Source organism: Mytilus edulis, chromosome 12 (assembly GCF_963676685.1).
Source record: "Mytilus edulis chromosome 12, xbMytEdul2.2, whole genome shotgun sequence".
NCBI lineage: Eukaryota > Metazoa > Mollusca > Bivalvia > Mytilida > Mytilidae > Mytilus > Mytilus edulis.
The window spans coordinates 41,898,578-41,920,329 of record NC_092355.1 but is presented as its reverse complement, the minus strand read 5'-3'; the positions used below and the strand labels follow the sequence as shown (position 1 = coordinate 41,920,329).

The 21,752-nt window shown below is 33.6% G+C and overlaps 1 protein-coding gene across 1 annotated transcript in view; it reads left to right on the top strand.

Annotated features, from left to right (window-relative positions):
- The first annotated feature begins 14,206 nt into the window (after positions 1 to 14,206).
- Positions 14,207 to 21,752, top strand: part of LOC139498501 (glutamate receptor ionotropic, kainate 1-like) — a 36,584-nt gene continuing 29,038 nt past the window's right edge. The window contains exon 1 of the mRNA XM_071286915.1: positions 14,207 to 14,686. Coding sequence (XP_071143016.1) covers positions 14,617 to 14,686 — 70 coding nt within the window. The 5' untranslated portion in view covers positions 14,207 to 14,616. The remainder of the gene's footprint in view (positions 14,687 to 21,752) is intronic.

Sequence of the window (21,752 nt, the reverse complement as noted above, 5' to 3'; positions counted from 1 at the left end):
GACGTTTTGATTTGAATTTTCCTTAGAGTTCGGTATTTTTGTTATTTTAGTTTTTTTAGGGGGAAGATACAAAGGACCAATTATAAATCATAAAACAATATATGGCTTAAATTGACAAAAAGACTCAACTGAAGTTGTAAGATACGAGACATACTAAACAGTCTCGTATTGATTTAACGATGTATGGTAAGCACAAAGTGTTGAAAAAAGTCAATTATTTTTGCATGAATTTAAAAAAAAAATGTTGATAATTTATAGCTGAAGGCTTGTCATTTTTTGAAAATACTTAAATACTGTAATTTGTATCAATATATACATGTTGGACATACTTTGCAATTTTCTTTGAATTGACCATTGAACAGGTTATACCAGTCAAATGTAACTAAATATAGAATCAATTCACATTCACTTAATGTAGAAACTGGAAGATACTATAATATTTCCCGGAAATGAGTGTGTTTGTTCTATGTGTGATAAGAAAGTAATCGAAGACGAATATCATTCAAGCTGACAACTTGTTCTTGATTCTACCCGAAACAATTAGTCAGCTTTATATAGCAAAATCAGTCTTAGATATATTAAATCCAAAGCCACAACACTATGTTCGCATTCTTCCTAAAAAGTTCCTAGACTTAGCGCACACAAGAATAGCAAAAACTGAAAATATTGACGCCCAAACAAAGATACGACGCTTGTATGAGAATTTCAGGATTGTCTTGCCCTGAGCCATTTCTGAAATTGCTCCTTTACACAATTCTATGTTTTGAATCTGTACTTCATTCATATTTGTATCATGTGCCATCTTAAAATGCTTTCAATGCTTCCTCGTGCATTGCTAAATCCATACATGAACATCCGTAAACTGTCAGAGAAATATAGGGTTGCTGATTTCTTTCATCTAAGCAAACCTCAAGGTACTTTTTAAGACCTGAAATGGCTTCCATCGTTTTTCCTGTTTTCTCTTTTTTTAAGACTACAACGTAATGGGCCACTACAGTCGATGAAACTTGAATGTCGTGGTTCCGATGATGTTTTGTCACATGGCGACAAAACCTGGAATCTAACGTTTCTTTGAATCATTCTGAATAAACTCGGTAACTATATTCATTGGAAGACACCGATTTGCGAATATGCACTCTTCGGCGATTTTCAAAGCTTTCTCTGCATTGTCTTCATAGGAATATTCAGCATAGAAATCTGGGTTGTTCGGACATAGACGGATTGCAGTTCTGTAACATCGCTATGAAAATTCTAAGTCATCTGCTCTTTTGTAATTGCTTTTTTGTCCACAAGTTAAAGGCACAAACAGCATTGCTAAACCAATTTTAGTTTATTGTTCGACTTTGCAGGAACAGAAAAAATGCACATCAAAATCAAAAAACGATTTTATCTTTCTGAAACATAAAATGCATTTAACCTTTTTACCTCTAGTGGATACCAGACCATAAAAATTTTCTAACTTGACAGGTTAGTCTGCGCAGTTTTTGTCGAGCCTGCAGCTTTTGTCGCAGAAAGCTCGACATATGGATAGTGATCCGGCGGCGGCGGCGTTAGCTAACTTCTTAAAGCTTTATAATTTAGAAGGTGGAAGACCTGAATGCTTTATACTTTGTATATGGATACCTCATGTTACGAAGTTTCCGTCAGTCAAATGTCCACTGTCCTCATCAAGGTTCATTGACTACTTGAAAAAAAAGATTTTTTTGTGATGTTAAATTCTCTCTTATTATAAGTTATATGATAACAATATTTGGTATGTGCGTACCTTGCAAGGTCCTCGTGCCCGTCAGACAGTTTCACTTGATCTCGACCTCGTTCCGTGGATCAGTGAACAAGGTTATGTTTTGGTGGTCAAGTCCATATCTCAGCTACTATAAGCAATAGGTCTAGTATATTCGGTGTATGGAAGGACTGTAAGGCGAACATGTCCAACTGACAGGTGCCAACTAAGTAAACCTTGACCTAATTTTCATGGTTCAGTGGTTATAATTAAGTTTTTCTGTTTTAGTATTTTTTTCTAATACTGTATGCCATGGGTCTACTATATTTGGTGTATGGAATGATTGTAACGTGAACATGTCTACCTGGAAGGTGTCATCTGACCTTGACCTCATGTTCATGGTTCAGTGGTCAAAGTTAAGTTTTTGAGTTTTGGTCTTTTTTTCTAAAACTATATGCAATAGGTAAACTATATTTGGTGTATGGAAATATTTTATGATCCAAATGTCAGTCGCGCAGGTTTTGTTTGACCTTGACCTCATTTCCACAGTTCATTGCTCAGTGTTAAGTTTTTTTGTGTTGGTCTGTTTTTCTTAAACTATACGAAATTGGTCAATATATTTGTTGTATAGAAGAATTTTTAGCTGTACATGCCTGCCTTGCATGATTCATCTGACCTTGACCTCATTTTCATGGTTCATTGGTCAATGTTTAGTTTTCTTGGTTAATGTAAGGTTTATGTGACAGTTGAAATAAAGCTTTATATTTAGGATTATCAACATAATATCAATGATAAGTAAAGAAGGCGAGACATTTCAGTGTGTGGACTCTTGTTGAGGTGAAAATAAAGCAGTTTCAATGTGTCCATGTGTTATGATGAACCTTAAACACACTGCATTGAAATGTAACCTCTGATCGTATTGTTATGTAATATAAGGCAGGCATTACCTGTGAATGGGGACGAAGTCTGTATTAATTTTTTTTTTTATTCAAACATGTTGATAAACGGAAATACCGTAACGTTTCCGATAGTGGCTCTGTTGTTAGGGATTTAATTGTGACGTTATTTAAGTTATGACGTCATATTCAATGTAAACAAAGAAACGCTGTTATCAGGTAACGTTTTTTTTCATATCAAACAATAATTAAAAATGATTGGGTGTTGAATTCTTTCCTATATTTGTTGATATGTTGATAAATAAACATTTTATTCAAAGTCTCATGCCAACAAGACCGGAACAGGAAGCAACAAGACCGGAACAGGAAGTAGATCTGAAAAAAAAGTTAACAATTTTGAGTTCATTAGTAGAATGAAAAATTATTTTAAAAAAAATAATTTTTTTATTGATTTTTCTACCGTAATTTGGGACTTCGTCCCATATTATAAGTGGTAAAGTATCCTTATGATATACATATAGTTCAAATAACAATCTAACTAAAACATATGATACGTGATATAAAATACTAGTAGACATATAGAACAACAGATGAAAGTTATCATTCAGATTTTGTATTACAACAATATTATCATTAAGTTGTCATTATCATAATGATAAAAACTAATGATGTCAATAATTCAGATCTGCTTATACGGTTACATTTGCACCTTTACTTATTTAAAGAGACACTAGCTACAAGATATATTCAATCATTTATGAAAGTAAAAAAGTGAAATACAATATCTTTTTTAGCAGCCAGTATGGTTCAATTTTGTTAAAATAAGCTAAGAAACACTGATGATGTATGGATCTCATTGTATCCGTGTTATGTTTATATCGCTTAGACCCCGTTTACACTGGCAACGAAATTGAATCGATCTTTATTTGAATCGATCTTAAAAAGACCAGTTCGCGTTTACATTGCAAAAGCAAGATTGATCGAGATCAATCTTATTTAATCCAGTGCGTTTACACTACAACATAAAAAGAACCGGTCCGACCTTCATTTTCCTATCAATATATAACATTCACCTGAAAAAAGATCGATCGCGATCGCTCTAAGCGTTTACACCAAAAAAAAGATCGACTCAAATAAGATCGCTCTTTTTAATACCACCTCTAGAGGTAGACTTTTTAAGTCCGATTGAAGATCGATTTTACCCGTTTACACTGGACCAATGATCGATCTTAAAAGTAAAGATCGATCTTTGTTGTCAGTGTAAACGGGGTCTTATAAATATGGAAATCGGAGGTCAACTCGACAGTTAATTAGATGTCGTCTAGATTTAGACTTTTTAAAATTCTATGAAAAAAATATGAAATAATTACTGTCATACAGAACAGACTAAAATCAACAGTCATCTTTGCTTTTTATCATTTTGAATATAATTACTAAAACTGGTGGAATAAAATGCATTGGAAAACCAATGTCATTTGATTTCATATCACTTACTTTTAGTACTTCAAAGAATTAATTTGTCCTTATGTCTTCTTTTTATTTAACAGCGGTTTAGTGTATCTTTCTTTAACTCGCGTTTTGATAGCACCTGGATACGAATTCATCGTTTTTCATTTTAAAAGTACAGAATTATTTCAAGTTATGGACAAATATAGTATGAAACATTTTTTCAAAGTTGTATCCTCTTTACTTATTTTCTTGTGAGGATACAAAAAAAGAAGAGACGAACGATTCCATAGACACACTCAAACTCTTGAAAAAAAGATGGAAAATGAACTGAAAACGCCATGGCAAAAAAGGGGAAAGACAACAGTACACAAAACACAACACTGAAAAAAACTAAAGCCTCTACAACCGGAACCCCACCAAAAACTTTGGTCACACAGTTGGAACCCGTTGATCTATTCATGTAAGTACACACTCGGTGATAGTCTTATTCGATAGGTCACATTTAGAGAGGGAAAGGGAGTGTAGTTATCACATTTGAAACATATAAGTCATGATGGCTTTCGTAAAACTTACGAATGCATCACTTAGAACTTTTGGTTTAACAGCTGCCTTTTGAGCATCAACCATCTTTTGAGAATAGCATGATAGATAATACAAGCCCTGGAATATCGTTACAACTGGAACACATATAATCCGTATGCAGGCGCTGCTTCAATATTGCAACATAGAAATTGAAAGTTCACTATTAGGAAGCTGAAATCGGTTTTTTTTTCAGTCGTAACGTTTTATTTTCAACTCACTCTCGTTGTCAATTTCTAGATGTTCTTCGAGATAAAGGCAAAACGTTTTCCATTTTCAATTTTAAGTTAACTGTTTCTGTTGTATCCTTTATTTCGTTCGATGGAATACATGCGTCCAGCATACTATGTTATATAGTCACCATTTTTTTAATTATTCAGAGATCTATCATTTTGTATCGAACTAGATCTTCTGTACTAATTTCCATATTGTGACATTAAATTGCATCCAATCCAGTTGACACAAATAATTGTACTTAATGGTGAACTAGTCTAAGAGATTTTACATTTGTCAACGAAAGTCGCGTATTATAATCCATGTATGGTGTAGACCTGTTTTCAGTACACCTATGCTAAAAAAAATATTTCTCATGGAAAAACCGCTGTAAATGTTTCAATGAAAATTTGTAGAATTTTGTGTCAGAACATAAATAATTAACACGATTTAGATCTATTTGATAAGATTAAAATATGTTTAAGGTTTATAACCCCTTCTGTACCCATGTTAATTACGAAGTTTTCAAACTGCAATAGTATCATAACAGCAACGATATGAATAATAGATGTCGGCCATTTTGTACATATACTAAGTGGGAAACTTAGAGCAAACAAATAAAGTATTATTTATTGTTTCATTGCATTTATTAGAAAAAGGGTATTTTGTTGAGATTTAAAACCGAGATTTTTGTCATCAAACTTTAAACATAGATTACTCACTTGTTTTGTATGATTTACAGGTGTTTGTTGTCAACAAAAAATCCAAAACAACTTTAAAAATTTCAAAAAACCTTGATGCTGAGTCACGTAAGTCGAGCGCACCCTAAAGGTGTACTTTAATTGGTCCATATCTATATTTGTTTTAACCAATATCTAAATTTATAAACTTGTTTACAGGCAATCATTCCTAGCACTTCATCATCATTTATCTACCAAGCACCGAATTGCTTAATATGAGATTACAAGGAGAAAGGCTGTGGATTTTCTATAAAATGTTTGGCATTGAATCAACACAAGGGTATACAATCGATCCTTAATTCCTATGTTTGCCTAAACATTTAACACACCACGTTTCTTGTTAAACAGTGAAAAGAAATATTTCAATACATTTGGTGAAAAACAAATAGTGGGTACCATTTTGTCATGTCTCTCTATTGAATTCGTCAGTGTTGATTACAAAAGCGCAAAAACGTTGTGCACGATGTTCCTACAATACGACGTTACACTAAAAATGCGGCGTCAAAGAGTGTTTTCTCGGTTTTTTTTTTTTTTTTGGTTGATTCTGGTTCTGTTCTTTTTGTGATGTCATTCTATCATAAATTATCTCAAGTAGTGGAAATCGATTTAATCATGTTTACCCTCGAAGTCATTTCACCTAAAATGCAGTACTGTCGCAAGTAATGTAGGAAGGAAAAATGGGACGGAAGAACATGTAATATACGGTTTTCCATAAAAAAAAATTTTTTTAGATGTACAAAACATTTATCATAGGATGTTTAACTTTCATTGTGCATATCATCTGTCATTGTAAAATTTCTATTCTTCATTCAACCCCAATACAAATATATCTGAAAACTCTGAAAGTAACTCGAAACATTTTTACCCTTGGTTCATTTGAATAGATATGCATTTTCCCTGGCACATAATTTGTCGAAATACATCCCTTCAATTGCTTGAACCTTGGCTTGTGAATTATTACCCAAGTCATCTAAAGTTGCTTGCTTAAATTGTTTTACTTCTGATATATATTTTAAAATATAATAATCTACTCCAGACCTGGATCGTCCGTAAAACGGCTAATATAATCCAGTGTTTTATTAATTCAATGAAACGGCTTTCGTCGCTGTTTCTTTCAATAACCTCCATTCCATACACAAGTTTATATTGACGAAAAGATCCGGCTTCGCTTGTAACTTTCATCACGACAGTTATAACATGAATAGCAGGACACATCGCGAAGTCGAACATCCCGTGGACTTGTATTTAGTCTTTTAATATTGGTGAATGCACCTTATGACTTTAAATGATCTATTTCGGAGTACATGTACTTCCTCAACATAAATTAAAATTCGCATTTTACATTTAGAGGACTGTCTTAGTGTCTCCACTTTGTCTTTGCAAAAGTTGAACGAAGTTCATGCAATGAGATTTTCTCCATTTCACCATTCTTTTTAAAAAATTGAAAAATTTAACCTGTGTCGAACCTATGTCTCCGGTCGGAGTCTATAGCGACATGCACTATTCTTCTTTTTTTTCGGCAGCCATCAACATGTTTTTCTTAATTTAACCACACGATTTGTTTTAATTATCATGAACATTTAATTGAAACTTTAGCACATGTAACGTCGGAAAATATCGTTTTTACGGATTTTTCGACGTTTTCAGACGTTTGGACAAATTGGCTACCGTTTTGTAATGTGTGGAAGCATTTTATTCCTTTAAGGTGGTACCCAACACTTTTACTAAAATAAATTTGGCTCGTTTAATTTTCCTAAAAATTTTGCAAAGTATTTACTTTGGCCCATTGACAAAAATATAAAAATTTTAGAAAATTTGAACCAACCGTTTATCAGAAAAATTACACTGGTTATATAGCAGTTTGACAAACACTAATTTTGATCATTGAGACGCTTAATATTGGCTTAACAACACAACGTAATTAAAACGTTTAGCTGATTTTACAGAGTTATCTCCCTGCTGTGTTAGGTACTTAAGACCTAAATATGTAGTTATTAAAAAATAGAATTAGTGCATTTTGTACTCTTCGTGTATCTAACTTTTGCTTTGATCAATTATAGATAACTTATTGAAATATCAGTTAAAAATACGCGTTAACTGCTTTGAAAAATGAAATATCAACTTGAACAAAATGGCTACCGCTTGAAAAACGACTGTGTAGAGAAGATTTTATAGAATCTGCAATATTTGAACTTACGAACAATGAAGAAAATATTTGTTCTTTTGGTAAATGTTATTATTGTCCTACTCTTTTTATACATTTTCTGCTATATCGACTTATAAAATTCACTTTTAGTCGTTGAGTTAACGAAAAACGTCGTTGGACATTTTTCTTATTCCAGCTAAATATGCAGCCACCAAGTCAAATGAAATTTTGCAGAATAACTGCTTCAACGCCACAAAGAACCGACACATGTCGTCGTTCCTGACAAGTTTCAGGAAGATCAGAGAATAAGAAATAGGATCACTATTCATAAGAGTTAAAACAGTTTTTCATAAATATAACGTTGGACATCCGTTTTTGTCACATCGCTTTGTTATTTTAATCCTCAAATATACTAGATATTACTTAGTATATGATCAAGAGCTATAAAACATAATTAAAAACATATATTGAATTTGTTTTAATAATGGTTCGTGTTTGCTAATATTTTTATTTTGTTTTGCGGAGGAAATTTTGAAGATTCTCTTTAAAATCCTATGGATTGTAGGAACGTAAACATTAACACAGCACGCTGCTTTGTATAACAATTTTTAAAAAGGATTTTTTTCAATATCATGAAATATTGATAAATAAAGAAGGCAAATATGAAAAATTCCATAATCTGGTTACAGCAAAAATTAAATTATTTTCATGGATTCGGATTTATAATATATCATGTTATCTTATTTCTATTCAGTTGTATGTATATCATTATTACTATATATAATATATATATTGTGCACTAACAAGTACCAAGGACATATATTAGTTAACAAAATTTACTTTAAAGGTTTTTTGTTCCTTACATGCTTTTGAGCATACTGAGCAAAATAGGCCTCCTATCTGGCATAAAAACATACATAGACCGTTGGTTTTCCCGTCTGAATGGTTTTACACTAGTAATTTTGGGGCCCTTTATAGCTTGTTGCTAGGTGTGAGCCAATGCTCTGTGATGAAGGCCATGCATTGACCTATAATGGTTTACTTTTATAAATTGTTATTTGGATGGAGAGTTGTCTCATTGGCACTCACACCACATCTTCCTATATCTATATTTTTTTATTTGTCTTATACTTCTGTCTCAGTTATCAGGGGTGTATCATGCAATATTAAAAATTGTGGGATTCTAACCCAGGATAAAGGGGGTTCCATCTATACGTTCCCCATTCAAAAATATTGAGTGTCCCCAAAAAGAGGGTTCTTACCCCCAGAACCCCCTGTCTTGATCCTCCACTAAAACCAAAACTAAGTCAAATATTACTTTATTCATTTTGGGTTTTCAGGCTTGCCGGATCGTCCGATAATGTTACTTTATTCATTTTGGATTTTCAGGCTTGCCGGATCGTCCGATAATGTTCAAAAATTTTTGGAAAATAAAATTATTTCCCTACCTACATACCCATGCTACCCACACCTGGCTTGGCAGGGTCGGGATTGGGGAAACAAACAATAGTTTAATGTAGGCCCAACGAAAGGACGTATAACACACAATTGAGAATTTCTGTATGACTTAAAATTATGAGGGACTATTGAGATGCATATCCATGAATTGAAGGCATGATTCATGCAAAATTAAGATACCCAATACAAATATAAAAAAAAGATGTGGTAAAATTGCCAATGAGACAACTCGTCAAAAGAGACCAAAATGACACAGAAATTAACAACTATAGGTCACCGTACAGGCTTCTTTTTTGATTTCATGGTACTTTTGCTTGGGTATTAGAGCAACAAATAAATTTCAATTTCCACGACTGAAAAATAAAAGTTTTAGTGGTGTCTCATCCTTATAAAATGAGGATAATATTTTAAAATCAATTTGATAATTATTCCATTCAACATGTTACATGAAAGATACTTTTTCATTAATTATGTAAATTAAGTTGGATTTTTTCTCTGGTTATTTTCAACCATGACATTAAACCCTTTGTAAAATTCGAATAAAATAGTATAACACTTGTAAAAAAAATGAGAACAGAAACGGGAAATCTGGCGAAAAGACAACAACTCCACCAAAAAGCAGAAAACAGCACAAGGCCATTATGGTTGTTCCACTCTGCGAGAAAATCCGGCACCAGGAAGAACCCTTTTGGTTGTCACTGGTCAAATAATGTATATTAGTTCCGCGAAATGGACGCCACACTCAAAAACATACAAAGACTAACCATGCCTTGCGATCCTGACTTGGAACCATCAAGGAACAGGCGTAGAAATGCGGCGTAGTTAAAAATGATTTGTGAGATATCCCGTACACTCTAACATATGTGAAATAAAAAAAACACTGTGACAGCAATAAGAGCAGCAAAATTCAGTTTTAAAAAATCTGATATTAGAATAAAAAAAATCATAAGAAACTACGCAAAATGACAAAGATCAACATAAATAACAAAGAACTATTATAAGTTAATGACATGCCAACTCAAGACCTCTATTAAACCGATCGAAAGTATGTAGAGGTTCAAATAGAAAATACGAAAGAGATTGTAGCAAAAGCCTTGTTAGGTATTTATTTTATAGTTCATTCGTTCTAGTTGAGCAGTCAAAATGCGTGGACTATATTTCTATGTAATATACAGTCACTGACCTGATATCCCTTTCCTCATGAATATTTAAATAGTAGTTTCCGGAATTATATTTAATCATCCATGACGACCTCTTCAAACTGTCTTTGTTTCCAATTTAAACCACGAAGCGTGGAACGACTCAAACTTATTTCTTTTACTTTTGTTGGAAAACATATTTCACTTGTTAATAAAAAAAAATCAAAGCGCTGTAAGCGCTGAAGGCAGTTAACCAAAAACCAAGTTCTCAAACATGTAGGGGTAGGCAGAGGATTTAGGGGGGTGCCCCCCCCCCTTTTGGGAAAAAAAATTAGTTGCTTATATAGGGAATCACTGAAGCGTGACTGGAGCGGGTCCCCTCTTAGGATGGTCAGTGGGCCCCCACTTATGAAAATTTCTGGATCCGCTACTGGGGGTAGGGTGACCCTAGGGACTTCCCCTACATTTCATTTTATTTGTTATATTGTCCCATACATGAATATATATGGTTTAGGGGGGGGATCTCATTGGTTTCTAAGTTCTCAAACAGGAGGGGTAGGGTGACCCCAGGGACTCCCCCTATATTTCATTTAATTAGTTATATTGGCCCATACATGAATATATATTGTTTCGGGGTGGGGATCTTGACCGTTTCCAAGTTCTTAAACAGGAGGGTTGGGGTGACCACAGGGACTTCCCCTATATTTCATTTGATTTGTTATATTGTCCCATACATGAGTATATATGGTTTAGGGGTGAGGATCTTGACCATTTCCAAGTTCTCAAACAGGAGGGTGTACAGTGACCCCAGGGACGCCCCCTATCTTTCATTTGAACTGTTATATTGTCCCGTACATGAATATATATGGTTAAGGGTTGGGGATCTCAACGGGTTTCAAATTCTCAAACAGGAGGGGTGGGGTGACCCAAGGGACTCCCTCTATATTTAATCTGATTTGTTATATTGTCCCATACATGAATATATATGGTTTAAGGTTGGGGATCTCGACCATTTCCAAGTTCTCAAACAGGAGGGTTGGGGTGACCCCCAGCGACTCTTCCTATGTTTCATTTGATTTTTCATATTGTCACAAACATGAATATATATGGTTAAAGGGTGTGGATTCAGTCGGGGGGGGGGGCGTGCACCCCCCATAAATTTGCAAAGCATGGGTTGTTCTCAGCTTAAAGAATATTCCGATAATTTTACCTCAATATTTTTTTAGCCTCGCTCTGCTCGGAGAAAATTTAAGTTAGCACCCCTCCTAACCTAAAATCCTGGATCTGCTCCTCATATGGTTTAGGGGTGGGAGCTCGACCGTTTCCAAGTTATTAAACAGGAGGGGGTGGAGTGGCCCAAAGGATGATTTACTTACATTCAGGTATATATACTATAGTTGCATTATTTGTGAAAATAAAGAAACTTTCAGCTACTTTAATTGACCCTTCAAAACTGAGATAAAAAAAAATAATCCTTTGAAATTGCAGTACTATGTTTACACTTTAAAAGCATCTCACATGCATTATCATCATTTATCACTGATAAAGAAAATTTAGACTGTGACCATGAACATGTATATTGTTAGATATACTGTTCCCAGCTGTCACGTTGTATTGGATTTTTAAATTAAAATTTGTCAAAAAGAATTTTGAGTTTCTGCATAAAATATTTTTTTGCTTTTTCTTTCTTTTATATATATCTTTTGATTTACAATTCTAGTGTTTATATTCATTTACCATGCATAGATGTATTTTTTTCACCTACGTAATTGATCGCCAAACCCGGAATTACCCTTATCCGCTTCCGGGATCGGATCCGATATTGTAAAATTTTGTCTTCACGGCCGCCATTGTTATGTTTTTACAATGTTGTTTTTGTCAATCAGATACGATTTTACTCGAATTTATACAATGTTTGTCGGCTATTTTCTGTATAAATCTAGCGATTGAACAAAACGAACATCGCTGTCATGAATAATAATGATAAAAATAAGTTTTTAGCTCGTTTAATTGGAGACTTTGGTGAACATGGTGAAAAGGTAATGGTTTGCCAAGTTAACTCTTATTTTCTTTCAAGTGGAAGGTGACTACGTCGGGCGTAGCTAGAAACCAACTATCCTAGGCGAAATTCCGCTTGCAAAAGTGGAAGGTCGCGGATCTCGGACCACTGCTAATTTGCACACCTGCCTCCAAATTGAAAAGATACGAACATTTCTTTTTCTAATTTGAAATTGCCGCCAACAGCATGAACAGTTGAACTTATTATATAATAGACTACTGACGTAGTTGTACTACGTATTGATGACAAACAATATTCCTACGACTTTTGCCATTTGGGAAATCTAAACTACTTGTCTTAAGAGATTTTCGGCGATTAAATATTTCATACAATTGTTCTTTGACATCTTGGCCGAAAGTACAAGTCATAATGAACTACACAAGGGTTCTTAATAAGCACTACTTCCTATGTGTAACTTTAAAACTTTTGGATAAATCGACGATCATTTAAGGTTTTTCTGATCATATTTTTTGTAATCAAGAATAAAAAGTATTAAAAAAGTGTTCAATTAGTTATATATAACACAGTAGCGAGCTAGATAATAACAATGGCAAGTATTTCAGCATTTATTGGGAAGAACACAAATCTAGGGTGCTCGCATAATGCAGCTTAACTGCATAATTATGCTTATTTAATGCTTATTGTTGATAGTTTAGTCCTTACTCATACGAATTCCTTCACAGTCGGATTGGTTTCAAGAGATCAGATTTCATATTTTATTTTATTGTGTTACCATATTACTCCGCCAGATATGAGGTCTTTTGAAAAGGGATTTTTCCCTAATATTTTAATCAAATAAATTATAATATTATCACTGTACACAACACTTGAGAAAAAAATTACGAGATTGCAGTATAAAGACAATAATAGTGTATTGACATGACATATCAACGATATAAGGATTCGGCGAAAAAATGGAAAAAATCTCGGCATTTCCCCGTTCCAAAGCCTCAAATCGTGGATATGTCAAGTTAATACACTATGATTACTGTCTAAAGTATTATATATTAAAATTTCATTTATGAATTTTCAAATTCCATATTAAATTTTAGAGAAAAAACTATGATTGTTGAATAACGAGTACATTACTTCCGAGAAAGTAACAGGTACTTTCTATAAAATCCGTGATGATGAATGATAGAATTGACATTTTATAATTCCTGATTTGTTAAGGGAGCTACCATTTGATTTTTATGGGGGGGCTAGGATGAAAAATTTTGTCCTGCTTTTTTTTTTAGTTGTAATCCCTGTCCTGCCTTTTTATTTTTTACTCTATTCGGTCCTGCCTTTTTTTTTACTAGTTTATCCTGACTTTTTTTTAAAATTGTCATCCTGCCTTTTTTTTTTACCAAGTTGCTCATCCTGCCTTTTTTTTTTTAATCAAAACTCCTGTCGTGCCTATTTTTTTCAAATTTCATCCTAGCCCCCCCCCCCCCCCACCCCCCCCCCCCCCTAAAAATCAAATGGTAGCTCCCTAAGCCATTTTTGTCTATTCTATTCTTTTCTCAAACAGTCTGTTTGGTATATCCACTCGAGATCCTCTATTCTTTACTTTTTATAGTCAGTCTGTTTGGTATATCCACTCAAGATCCTCTATTCTTTATAATTTACCATTATCAGTATTCTTGATTGTTATTTTGTCCGTTAGTCTCCATTTTTTAATGTTATTTTGTAGGTGAGTCTCTATTCTGTAAACCTAGTACCAATCCCATCCCGTGTATTCCCCAAATGAACGCCATTAGCGTAATCGAACAGTCCATAGACAAACATTAATATATTGTTAATATTAATTTGTTCGATTCATAAGTACCATTGAACAAACGTTATTAATTATTCAATATTTCACAATGGATCTGTATGAAATCATTTATATAAGTAATTAACTTTACTTTTAGAAGGTGCTGGATGAGGAGAATGGGAAAAATTTCCACATACAAAAAGGAAAAATGAAGAATAAAGGCTGAAAAACTATAAAGAATAAAGAATATTAGGCAAAGTGAATGATGAATAGAGAGAAATTGTCTAAAATCAAAGAATAAAGGAATGAATGAAAACCCACCTGATCCTATCACGACTAATCCAGTCGTTATATAGTCCGACTAACCGATAGAGGGCGCTGAATCATTCGAGTTACCCTGATCCAGACCCTCTGTTAGTTATGGATTATGTGTTATCGATTCTAATCTCCAATTCTAGTGTAAAATCTTAACAGTGAGAATGATCTTCAGGATAATTACTATTTTCTTACTTCTAGATTTATTTTGTGTAGCCATTCACGTAAAAATAGGTAGGACTTTTATTATTGTTATTTGTAATTTTTTTTTTTTATAATTTTGAAATTTGAAGCAATTAGGATTCTTAACTCGTATGCATTTACTTTCTTTAATCTTAAACATCCCAGCTCTATAATAACAATTTTACATACAAAGATTTAAAAGGAGTATAGTTATATGAACTACTGTGATGATAAAAATATTACATTGGTTGTTTTATAGTAGTACAATCAGTGCTTTCTCACAGAAGGCAGTTGGTGTTTTTTTTGTTAAACTTTCTTTTAAATTCTTGAGTTCTAAAAAAAAAGCTGTAAAGTATTTTTTCAAATTTTGTGTTAGTTGATTAATTGTTTTTTTTTTTTTTCTTTTTAAATTTATCATTTACTTAGCATTATCATGACTGAATTTGTTTATGAATATGTGTAACAAGTGGAAGTAAACTGCAAAAATAAGGCCGTTAATTTTCTCGTTTGAATTGTCTTACATTGTCATTTCGGGGCCTTTTATAGCTGAATATGCGGTATGGGCATTGCTCATCGTCGAAGACTATGAGAAAATAACAGTTAAAATAAGACAAATAACGAACAACAAACAACGCATCATGTATGGCATAGTGTAAACACAAAGATATGGTTAAACCAATGAGTATGTGCGCACACATTTTAACTTTCTAAACCACAAGTCACTCAAAAACTACAAGAAGGTTATTTGTAACGGATAATGATAGTACATGTTCATAGTGGGTCTCATTGGGGTCTAAGCGTGACGCGGGATTGCCGATTTTTTGTAAGCGAGACACGTGAAAGTGAAATTATTGTGTCGTGAAAACGGGAAATGAGGTCTAGCGGGACCCGAGAAATGACAAAAAAATGAGAATTGCTTACGTACATAGTGTAAGCGGGATACGGGAATCTGAAAACAGTAAGCGGGATCCGGGAATCTGACAAAACAGTAAGCGGGATCCGGGATCGGAACCCCCAATGAGACCCCCTTCCTAACCATAATACCTCTCCTCCACTTCAGTAAAAAGAGTAAAACTGTAGCGATTTTCTTTTTACCATTGACATACGTTTAATTATCTCCGGGAAGAAACTGTCAATTTTCGCGAAAATACATGTACACAAAAAAAATATTTACCCCAAATCTAACACCCCAAAAGCATCAAACAAATGAATAACATAATTAATATTAATCTGTTAAAAGCTAATAATTCAAAGAGTCATACTCAAGATTTTAACTATGTAGAACAAATCTCAAAGCTTATGTTATAAGATCTTTGATTAGTTAATCCGTAAAAAAAACACATTAGAATCCGTACTTTACCGACGAATACGAATAGCTGCTGTATTTTACTAGTATACTGAAGTGAAACATACCGATAAATCAAGCAATTTGATAGATAGGTAACCTTATCCCATGTGAAGGAAATCAAATACATAAAAAGGTAAATATTGAAATCAGGACACCCTAGTATTATCCTTGCTATTTGGGCTTCACATGGGATATGGGCTCCTATTTCTGTCGATGTCTTAATTATTCCTTTCGGATGACGACTCGGAAGATATCAATTGACACTGACAGGGAATATGAACCTATATCACCTACAAGAATGTCTTTTGATAAACTGGACAAAAAAAGTATAGTAGTCTGATCAGTACTTAATTAGCGTGTCTTGTAAAACAGTGGTCCCAGGATCAAGTCCTGTATAAGAAAATGTGATTGTCTGATAAGAGTCATGCTCCCAGGTTGCACTCAAAAAAAGGAAAAACAAGAATGTGTCCACCATATTACACGGATGCCCAACTCGCACTATAATTTTCTATGTTTAGTGGACCGTGAAGTTAGGGTAATAAGTCTAATTTGGCATTAGAATTAGAAAGACTATATCATAGGGAACATGTGCACTAAGTTTCAAGTGGACTAGACTTCAATTTATCAAAAACAACATTGACCAAAAACTTTAACCTGAAGCGGGACGAACGAACGGACGGACGAACAGACGGGCGAACGGACCAACAGACCAGAAAACATAATGCCCCTCTACTATCGTAGGTGGGGAATAAAAACAATGGATTTCCAAAAAAATGTATCTGTTACTTGACCATGTTGTAATGAGTGTTGTGCTACCTGTTTCAATTCTAGGCAGACGTCTATTATTCAGTGGTTGTTGTTGGTTGCGGTCTAATATAAATATTTTTCCTTTTTTTCTTAAACTCTGGAGTCGGTTTAACAAAAAAACTTACGACTAAGATTTGTTCATGACTTACGATCAATATTAATCGTTTCTTTTATCTGAAACCGACACCTGTTGGTTTTCTCGTTTGATCTGTTTCCTGTTTTTTGCTCAGCTGACCTGATAGGTCAAGTGAGCTTTTATTGTCACTTGGCGTCCGTCGTCGTCCATTAACTTTTACAAAAATCTTCTCCTCTGAAACTAACAGGCCAAGTTTAACCAAACTTAACTTGGCCACAACTATCATTGTGGTATATAGTTTTTAAAAATGTGTCCGACGACCCCGCCTGTCAATCAACAAGGCTGCTATAGTTAAAAATATACCGTATAGGAGTAAATATCAATTGACATCTTAAGGAGTTATTGCCCTTTATAGTCAAATCTATATTCCTCTATTTTTCAAACGATTAAGAATACAGGCACTTGCTCAGTGTATTAATAAGTTATAGGAAAAAAATTCTGATATATGTGCCTGCGTTATATTAAAGTATATAGGTAAAAACAAACTTGGACAAAAAGTACATTCAAACAAAAGTCATTTCAAAAACTTCAATTTTAATCGAATTGTTCTTTGTCAATGCCCTGAAATTATGTATGATCACATTCTAAAACGGAAAATATAACAATAGACATATCGAAAGACAGATTTGTGTTAAATATTCAAATGCCAATATATTCCTGGGAGTTAAATAATTCATTGCACTAGCTTGTATTAATACCCGTTTAAATATTATATAACACTGTGTAAGACTGTAACATAATCAATTTCATATTACTTTTGGTTATTTACATATTTACAGAAAGTCTTAACTATTGAGTTGCTTTTTGATTGCTTAGTTTCGGATCCAAAATATCAAATAATATATTTACACAGCATTCAATAGACTGTATCATTTCTTATAACAATTATATGACAAATTACCTTTCTGTTATATATTAGTACATATGGAATTGAATTGAAATTGTTTTCATTTCGCAATTGACATATTAATTTTTTGATTTTATAATTTCTACATGTCGATTTTTCCTCCGAAACTTTTTTATTTTTTGCGCATCATTAAATTGGATCATTAATTATTCGGTGCCTTACTTTAAAACAGTAGTTCGATTACTTAACTTCAAATATTTTTTTAATTCAAATAAATTGAATAGGCCAAGCCTATATGTAAGTCTTCTGTTGGGAGATTTATTCAAGAGTAGCGTAGAGGGCATAATACTCTTTTGTCTTAAAAAAATGTTTTTTGGTTAACATCACAAAACAAACTCGCCAGGATTCACTCAGCGTTTTTGCTTAACCATTTTGAACAATTACGTCCCCTCCTAATCCTCAGACGCTGGAGCCGCTTCTGTCTATACTGTATCTGGTATCAATCTGGATGATTCATATAATACCATGTGTGGACAGATTGCAAAAGTCTAGGTATTAGGACTTTTCTTCCTGTCAACCATTTTCAAAACCTACAATATTGTATATAATTATATATTGTATATATATTGTATAAATAGGTATGAGTGAAATAGTAAGTTTATTGTCCCCGGTGTGCAACTATTGCCCTGAGGCGTAGCCAAGTAGCCAAGGGCAATAGTTGTATCCGAGGGGACAATAAATTTTCTATTTCACGAATATCCAGCCAGTAACTATTTTATTATATCGAAAAATTCATCTGACAAGAAATGGCGGGGATCGTCAACTATCGTAGTATAAAAAGCGGAAACCCATACATACTGTTAAACGTTTGCATCACAAATATTCTAAAATGCTAAGGCTACGTATATACATCCTGCACAGACGTCAACCCAAGATACAAAACGCGACGTCGTTACTCCCGCGGTACTTTCAAAATCCTCCAATCCCGTAGCTGCATTTGAAGTTCCGCGAAATATAATGACGTTTGCGGTCAAATAGTTTCATCGATGTCCAATAGTTGGAACAACACTTGCAATTTTGAAATAGTGAATATATTGTGTACTTATTCAATATAGAACAGGATACCTGAAGTATAATAAAAATATATAATATATTCTGTCATAAGTATTGGTCGACACCTGGTTGGAATACGGACAATATCAGATGGATGTAAAAGAGACAGACAATCAACTTAAACCTAACATATTTCACAACGTCACATTCTGTGTGTATGTGTTTGTCCCAAGTCAGGAGCCTGTTGTTCAGTACTTTTGGTGTGTTGCTATGTTACATATATTTTTTTTATTTTCATTCATTATTTTGAAAATAAATTAGGCCATGCAATAGTTTTTTCGTTTGCACTGTTTTTTCATTTTATTGTAATTTCGGGGCCTTAATTATAGCTAAATATGCAGTACGGGTTTTGATCATTGTTATAAGCCATACGGTGATCCATAGTTGTTAATTTCTGTGTCATTTCGGTCTCTTCTTTCTTTTCTTTATCAAAGCCCATAAATTATCCAAATAACAAAAAACCCACAATTTGTTGCTCGTATTTTTTATGCTCAAAATAATTTTGATAATTGAGAATCTTAATATTTACTTAACAATACAACGTGATTAAAACGTTTCGCTGATTTTACAGAGATATCTCCCTGTAGTACTAAGGTACCACCTTAAACACCACCAGCAATCAAACAAATGTTTCAAGGTGATATTTTAAATAATAATATAACAATAAACCGACAAACAAACATTGTAAAATAAACAACATCCACAGATCATCATAAGATACTTTACATAAGTATTACTACTTTTTATACAATGTATCAATACATTAATATTTAAATATTAATTCAATAATTGGGCTAATTGATTGATTTATCTGACGACAGAAATTGTAACACAATTAACTTATTCAACTTATTGCCAATAGATGTATTACAATTAGATAATGCATCCATTCATTTACTTGTCCAATTATTGGCAATACATTCTCATATGCCACAAGGCTTATATGTAATCACCGTAATAAGAATAATTATTGCATATTACTGCCAGATTGATGCTGAGTGCCGGACCATGTCGATTAGAGGTCAAACTGGAGTCAAATGGTCATAAACAGGACTCCGTTTGTTCGAATGGATAAGGCGTGCTTCATCATTCATTTAGAACGCATTCAAAACCTTCGATTCATTCAGAGTTGCATTCAAAACCTAATATTCATTCATAAGTTGCATTCAAAACCAACGATTCATTTAGAACGCATTCAAAAATTACGATTCATTCAGAGTTGCATTTAAAACCTACGTTGTCCCATAAACTAACGGGGTTTCAATTCTTTCAAAAAGTTCTTAGTTGTTTATGCCGCCTAATCATTTCTTTACAACAATATACAATTATGGCCCGTTGAAGAGGTGAATATCCAAAATTGTCAACACGAGAAGGTTATTTCATTGAGGGCGCAGCCCGAAGTGAAATAACTTTTGAGGGTTGACAATTTTGGATATTCATCGATTCTAAGGGGCCACAATTGTTTTATTATACCGAACTAACAGTGGAAGTGCATTTCGAACACAGACTGACGTTTGAAAATACATTTGTGTTCGATTTTCTCGAATATACAACCAAAAGTAGAATCTTTTTGTAAAATATTGATGGCCCTGAAAAGGACCGTTTATAAGAGACATCATCGGAGGCTGCCACTCTTAGCTCTATCTATGTCCAATGCCGTATTTCCTCGTCTCTCGATTGTCCAGTGTAACGTGAACGCTGCCATTTTATTTATTTACGTTTGTGACGTCATTTTTATGGGAGGTAACTCAAGTACAAATAAACAAACTTAAAAGGTTATTCACCGGTGAATAAGAGGGTTATTCACCGCTGGTGTAAATTCTTTAGGGTTATTCGTCCTTCCTTGCAATTGAATGAAAATTAACTGAATTATTCCATGTCACGTGATAAGGTTTCACCCAATAGAATTGTTTGAAATATATGTAAGGTATAATAATAGTTTATATTCCAGCAGACAAAGCATTTAACAATATTGCTGTAGAATTCAAAATAGATTATAATGTTTTGATTGTCTAACATAAAAATTTGAATTTCACAACCAGGCTGATACAACAACATTTTATACAAAATAAAATTGAGAATGGAAATGGGGAACGTGTCAAAGAGACAACAACCCGCATAGCCAGAAATGAGTAGTGGTTTTGCTAATTAATATTCATAATATGTAAATGAGAATTGTACCACGTGATAGTAGTTTGAACTAGACTGGCTTGATATATGCTTGATATCATTAAAATCTTTAAAACACGGATATTATAAGTTGCCCGTCACAGAGTCCTTATTTACAATCACTTTGATATTTCCGTAAAGTTGTCAAGCGGTCAAAATCAAAACAATGAACGCGAATTTAGTGCATTTTTCGTGCTTTCGTGAGTTTATTCTCCTTGAAATAGTGACATTTTAATTTTACGTGGGAACCTAAAGTTCAACGACTACACATACAAGGTTTGAACTGGCTTATTCTTTGGAAATTCAAGTTTCAAATTTCACCCCGGCAACCTGTTTTGGTAATGACATTGTAAGCCAATTTTCAACACGAAGTTTGCAAATTTGACGTTTCAGCCATTTTAGCCTGTATTTTACACTGCAATGTTAAAAGCCTCTCGCTTCGATTTTTAAAATAGCTCAGGAACCTGTATTTTTGCAACAACAGCCATAATGGTTCGTTTAAATGGTGTATATTGTTGTGTATGTTCATTTTCTGCCCCGGCAACCTGTCTATCACCTAAATTAAAATTAAAACAGACATTTTTTCAAAATTCCCTATCATTTTAATGTAATTTCCGTGACCCGTATCCGATTTCTTTAGTATAATATTCAAATAAGCAAAGTGGCGTTGATTTCTGGATATGGATCATAGAGCAGA